A 6,854-nucleotide genomic window follows, 5' to 3' on the forward strand; every position below is an offset into this window, starting at 1 on the left:
AACTCACCTGCTATGAAAGAATGCCAATGTTTTGCGTAGTGCAGTCATGTAAACATCAATAAGCTGATCTGAACAACAACAAAACCACTGTGCACTTCAAAATACATCCTAGATCTAACATCGTGTTATTATTCTGAAAATACAGTAGTGGAAGTGAATTCTCTGGGGATTTTTTGTGCCAAACCAATAAAACATAAAACCAAAGTCCTTAAAACAGTCACAGAATACACAGTATCAGCAACTTTCCTCCTAACTTATACTTCATACTCTTATTTATATCATATGACCAGCTGTTTTAAGATTGAACAAACTCACCTTTAAGAAGTCTAAAAAGGCAGGTTTGGTGGCACACGTTTTCTTGAGAATCCCCACTGCTGTACTGAAGTTGTTTACATATTCGCTGTATGCATCCAATACCATAGACTTAGAAAACTGAAAACATAAAAGGGCAAACCTTAACTACAAATACAAGATCCCTGAAAGTGTAACTATCTAAACCTCTGACCGTTAAGGACTTGCCTTGCTCAGAGCTAAGGGCTTTGCTTGGCCTACCACTGGATCTACAGAAATACTGGTGATGCCCCAAATAACCTTCTGGAGAAGGCAGGGTGGAATCCTAAAGATATAACAGCTGTGAATTACAAAATGTAAATTTACAGAAATAGCTTCATCTTGGCTACAACACTAGGGCAGATCCTGGGGACTATGGGCAATCAAAGGGTACCCACTGAGTTTCAAAGCGGCTGCTGGGATCCCCTGATCATCTCACTGCTGCCTATCTTCCAGATTTGGTGAACCAGTGAGGTCCCAGGGCCTTCATGCTCCATCTTCAGCTGGTAAGGGTTTACCAGGAACGCAGACAGATTGTGTGGCCTGCAAGCAGCCATGTGAATGTTAAGATCGCTGGCAATTACCTCCTGAGTAATTTTAGCCCTCTCTTCTGCAGAGCTGGTCTGATTTACGCTACCTAACTTGCTTCAGTCAAAACAATACAGGTCTGCTTTAAACAGCCTATCTTTAGTAACCATTTCATTTTGATCAAAATGGGGCCAAAGCACTCAGAGACATAGATCCCAGCTCTCTTACAGCAGGCACAAAAAGGTGCCAATTTCCAGCAGCGAGGTGGCAACCAAACAAAGGACTCAGCCCAGCAGGTAAGCAGCCTTTTCCATCCACATACTCACAGTAGGAACAACATATTTCTATCAACCAAGGCCACTTCTTGTTTTCTCTAATGTAAAGCAGTGGCTAGCTGAAGTCCTTTACTTCAACTTCCATTAAGGGTGGGATAGTGTTTTACATATACTCTTTACCTGTGCCTCAGGCTCCGTTCAAACCTAGGAATTCAGGACATCACCTACTGTGTTTTATTCTACTCCCAACAAACATACTATGTATGACTACCTACTTTTTTTAAGAGTCTCAATCTCACCTTAATTTTGGTGTTTTTTTTAATCTCTATCACCTCAGAAAAAGAAACTGTTTACTTAAATGTCTGAAAGCTGGATCAAAGCCTGAAAATTTTGCCCACAATCCTTTCACATCTCCCAACCAAGCCGAAGACATGTGTTGGTGTCAGTTTCCTTACCAGGATGGTACATACATACTCTGACAGTTGCCACAGGCATTGGAGAATATGGGAATGAAGTGGCCAAGTCAGACAGAGAGAAATGGAGATGGAGTAACAAGCCTAAAGATATCTGTTCAGATGCATTTGCTTACTGAAGCAACAAAGACATCACCAATCATTTCAACAGAGTCCCACTCAGATACACGACTCGCCAGCGCAATCTGAAACATTGAATGGCACTGAAGAATTTCCTTAATTCGATAAAAGACCATTTTGAGTTTTCTTTCGCTCAGTAATTTTGGTTCCATATCTGAAAGGGGCTTCTCATATTGCTGTGTGGGGAAAAAAAAAAAAAAAAAGATTTAAACAAACAAAAAGGGTCTTCTACAAGCAGAAAAAAGCAACTTATATAACAGTATTAACACACAAAATCTCTAAACATTTGGCATGAAGCCTCTGTAGCAAAATCTGTATGAGTCATACTACAGATAGCAAGGATTTCACTATTCTTCAAATTTCCATATTATAAAATGCAAAAGATATTAAGGTACCTCTAAGATTCTTTTGAGAGCATCCACATAATTCTTCTCGCTGTCAACTACAGAGCCCAATATATACCTTCTCACAACCTGTTAAGAAACAAAGTTTTGTCTGAAGCTCTGATCAAGTAACACATTCATATCTTAGTGGAGAATGCTGATGATAAAGTTCTCACATTAATAAAACACAAGACATAACAAAGCAATTTCAATTCTGGTACTGCAATAAAATCATACTGTACCTCTTCAAAAGTAATTAAATTTACTAGTACTCTAAAATTATTTATTTATTTTAAAGAACACAACAGTTATTGTACCTGCGTCTATAATCTTTGCTGACTGTTGCAAGTCCAAGCTTTATTTCTGAAACTTGTCTTTTAATTTGAGATATATAAATTTAAACATTAATATAAATGATAGTAGGTACAGGTGTTATTGGCAACTTCAGTGAATTGCTGCAACAAAATAGGTAACCAGTTTTCAAAATCAGTCTTCAAGTTGTTGTGGTTTTTTTTTAATATCTTTTATGAATTTATTACAAGTAACCTGAAGGACAAACAAGCAAACATTAATTGCGTTTTTAATGTAAGGCCATATAAACTGAACCACTTGAGAAAGTATCTGAGTAAGTCAGCTTTCTTTTTTGGGTATTACCACACATAACTGAAAACTCTGTCTCATTTATATTCATACCAATTGATAGAGTTGTAAGAGCTTCAGGCAGTACTACCATATTTCATGTTTACAAACTACAGGCTATTTATCACACCTCCTTCTCCACCTCCTGCTTCTGCAATTCAGCTGAAACACACATTGTATGCATGCACAGGTGACATGACCGGAAGGATGAGGAAACCTATTTGTTTTAAAATTTAAAATTCTTAGTCCTATTGACTAGATTTCTTGCTGGTTTTAAGGATTTGTTTTCACTCAAATCCATTTCCTAATGCAGCTCATCCCAGGGCTTTCAAAAGCAGGACTCTGAAGGAGAAGACGGCACAAGGGCAGGATCAAACCACCCCCCACAACTACAAGGGAAGGCAAAACTGCTTTTTTTGCTATTTTAAACCAGCATAAATGACCATGAAACTCAAATCTCAGACTTGCTTCTCTCTGCTCCTGATCCCCACAGCCTCCTGCCTCCTCTGCCAATGCTGCCTTTAATTCTCCACACTTATATTTTGCATTAGTTTAAGTGCAGGTTATGCATAAATTTTCTTTCAAGTACTGGCATTTCAAAGGAAGACTTCAAAATTATCTGAGGCCTTGCTTAAAGGTATATACGGTAAAATTAGTTGTGTCTAATTTGTGTTTAGAACAGATTTAGCAGTGTCTTATTCAGTGTAATGTATCAGCTGCTCTGGTAAAGGAGACTTAACGCTACTTTTAGTCACAGTTCATTCTTCTGAAAAGAACAGACATCTGTAGAAGTTTTTTTTTTTTTCAGGCTCTATAATACACAAAATAGACACTTAATAGTGCCTACCGGTTATTTCAATAGATAAGCACAACTTACAAGAGGCTTGCATGCAAGTTTTACATTTAGATTCACATTTTTGCTGGTAGCAGTAGCATACAAACACAAACAACTAATTGTAAGAATTCAGGTCCCAGTATTAAACCGAAGCGGAAGCTACCACAACCCAGATGCAGGACATGGTATTTAACAGGCACCAGGTTTCAAACAGAACTTATCGTGCCACCTGCTGTTTAAAACAAGCACATTCGTGAAGTCAGCTGGTTCATGGCAGAGCACTCCAGGTTGGAAGGAGCTTCTGGCCTTCACCCTCTGCAGCTGGGACACCCATGGCCGCTGTGTAGCCCGCTGGCCCCCAGCCTGTGCTGTGGCACAGGGTGACTCTATCCCACAGCCAGGACTTGTGTTGGTCTCTGTCGAGCTGCCCGAGTTTTCTGCCAACCTCAGCCCATCAAAGCCACGCTGACCAGCAGACCCACCCTCCCACGCATGGCCTGCTGCACCCCTGCAGTTTGGCATGGCATCCAAACACACACCGCAGGTGGCATCTGGATCGTTAATAGAGGCATTAAACATCACAGGCCTGCTCCTGAGGAACGCTACTAACACTGGCCACCCACCGGACTTTGTACTGTGGACTACCACCCCGAGTATGGTGTCCTCACCTGTTTTCCACCCACCTTCTAGTCCACCCATGCCAATGACAGCCTTGCTAAAGCAGAGGTAAATGACACCCTCTGCTCTCCTCTGTCCACAAGCCAGTCATCTCAAAGAGACTCAGGCTGGTCAGGCACATATGGACTCTGGTCCATCTATGCTGACTCTTCCCAAACACCCTCCTGTCTCCTTCTGTACTCAGAAGTAGCTCTCAGTAGCATTTGCTCCATCATCTTCGCAGGGACTGAAGTGAGGCCAGCCTCACCCTAGTTTTGCTCCTTCTTGCTCTCTTGAGGATGGGTGTGACATTTACCAGTCATCTGATCACTATGATCATGTATCACAGAGAAAGGTCTTACCCTCAGCACCCTTAAATCCATTCCACCTGGTACCATGGACATCTGTATATCCAACTGGACACAGTACCTCCTAACTGCAAATAATGCTTCACTCCAGCGGGACCTGCTTCTAGGTTCAGAGGATTTGGAGACCTGAGGACAAAGCTCACCACTAGAAGCTGAGGTAAAGATGGCATCAAGTACGTCTATCTTTTCAGTGTCCTCTGACACAAGATCCCTGCCCCATCAAGCAGCAGACCCATACTTTTCTTAGCCTTCCTTCTGCTGCCAATGTACATATAAGAAACTTTTCACTGTTCCCTGCACACCTCACTAGCTCAACTGCAGTTGAGCTTTGGCTTTCCTAACTCCATCCCTGCCCACCTGGGCAGCTCTTCCTGGGTGGATAAGCAACACACATCATGACCTGCACAACAATTACTCGTTTAACCAAACTAAGAGCTCTAAACTTTTCCAAAAGAAGGTACATTTATTTTTAATTACCTTAAAAAAACCCCAACAAAACCACCAAACAAAAAAAAAAAAAAAAAAAAAACCCCCCCCAAAAAAAACAAAAAAAAAAACAAAAACAAAACAGTGAAACTTTCAAACCTGTATTTGGAAAGAAGAAAAGACAGCATTCGGGTCTTACATTAAAATGAAAACTTAATGTAACACAGCTTGATAGTCGCACTGTTACAAGATTAACACTTCGCTGTGCTAAATACATTAGAAAAATAAACCTCACCAAGCAAACAAAAACACTTCTACGGGTCTCCTCAACTGCCCCTTTATTTTTTTTTGTTTTGCTCATTTTCTGAAGCTACTGACCAACTCATGACTTGACACCACAAGAAGCTAAAAATTCTCATACAGTTATTACTTGTCATAACAACACAGTAACACAAACCCACAGGATTTATTTTCAGCCCAAATTTCCAACTGATGCTGATTTCAGAGGTTTTTTTGAAGTGGTTTCCACAGTGACTATAGAGTTTGAGGTGGAGAACAGCAAAATACACTCTTCTGTAGGCTTGAAGTAGACTGGGGACAAGGTTCTTTTAACCAGGAGAAACCTTAAAATCAGAGAATATACAGGATATTCTCTAGATTTAAAATAGAAATCCTAGAGCACCTGGAGCAATAAAATTTTTTTAACTCTCTTCTTTGTCACTCAAAACCATCATATTTAGTTTAAGTGCTCAGGCAGTGAACTAGTATAATTATTACAGATAATTTTGTAATGCAAAACAACATTTTACATCTCTGTCTGAATTCAGGGTTGATGCAACTATACGCACACATACCAATTCTAAAAATCCTATTTATTCAGTTCTGAATTTTATGTCCACTTAATTTATGTTAAATGCCAATATGTTTGAAGAGCAAGGCACCTGGAGCTGTTGATGCAGAGCAGAGGGGAGGAAAAAGAGGCAGAAGACCATATTTGCAAAAACCTACTACCTGCTGCTGTGATAATCCTTCAGGCATAGGAGTCATAATTGCTTCTGTATGCATACAGTCCACATCAATAAATAAATTTAGCTCTTCTTCTTCCAGGCATGATGATCTATGATCTACAAGTAATTGAATAACCAAAATGTCAACATTTACAACATGTAAATTGAAAGGAAAAAAAAAAAAAGGCAAGGATTCTATCATCCAAGCACAGTAATTACACAGTAGTCTTCTTTTCACTTACAAAATTTCCAAAAGAAATTTCCCAGCACTTCTGTATCACCTGTGAAATCACAGAAACACCACCACCGACAGGCGCTCTAATACAGAGCATCATTCAAAGATATCTCAAACCCCTAAATTCTACACAGTAGGAGACAGCCTATGCATCTTTTGCTTGATCTCTACTCCTTCTTCACAGCCAGAAGTGCAGGGCTGTCCACAGCGTAGAACATGACAACTAGAGTTAAAGCACTGCGGCTCCAGGGCTGGCAGTTTTGAAATAAAAGACCGTTGGGAAGAAATTAAACGCACCCATAATATGATCCAGCTTTAAAAATTCCATACACCATTCCCTAACTGAAGTAAAATAAGTAGCCAAATGTACCAAAATGTTGCTTTTGTCAGATATGAGAGTAAGGGATTCTGCATTACTTCCTAATTCTACACAAAAAGCACCACCAAAGTGCAGTGATAGGTGGCAGTATGCAGCCAGCCAAACAAGCAGACACGAGCAAAGGAGAGATAAAGAACAGTAGGAGAAACTGTGTCTTAGAACAAAAAAAAAAAAAAAAAAAAAAAAAAAAAAAGGGGGG

General features: G+C 40.0%; 1 protein-coding gene across 1 annotated transcript in view; it reads right to left on the reverse strand.

Moving 5' to 3' along the window:
* Window positions 1-315: 315 nt before the first annotated feature.
* LOC104528176 (rho guanine nucleotide exchange factor 10) overlaps window positions 316-6,854 on the reverse strand; it is a gene marked incomplete at its 3' end in the record, with an annotated part of 21,490 nt that continues 14,951 nt past the window's right edge. The window contains exons 9-12 of the mRNA XM_010172107.1: window positions 6,046-6,158; window positions 2,122-2,199; window positions 1,723-1,902; window positions 316-432 (exon numbers count right to left, since the gene is read on the reverse strand). Of these exons, the coding sequence (XP_010170409.1) occupies window positions 316-432; window positions 1,723-1,902; window positions 2,122-2,199; window positions 6,046-6,158 (488 nt within the window). The remainder of the gene's footprint in view (window positions 433-1,722; window positions 1,903-2,121; window positions 2,200-6,045; window positions 6,159-6,854) is intronic.

This window comes from Antrostomus carolinensis, unplaced genomic scaffold, assembly GCF_000700745.2.
Source record: "Antrostomus carolinensis isolate BGI_N321 unplaced genomic scaffold, ASM70074v2 scaffold10187, whole genome shotgun sequence".
Classification (NCBI taxonomy): domain Eukaryota; kingdom Metazoa; phylum Chordata; class Aves; order Caprimulgiformes; family Caprimulgidae; genus Antrostomus; species Antrostomus carolinensis.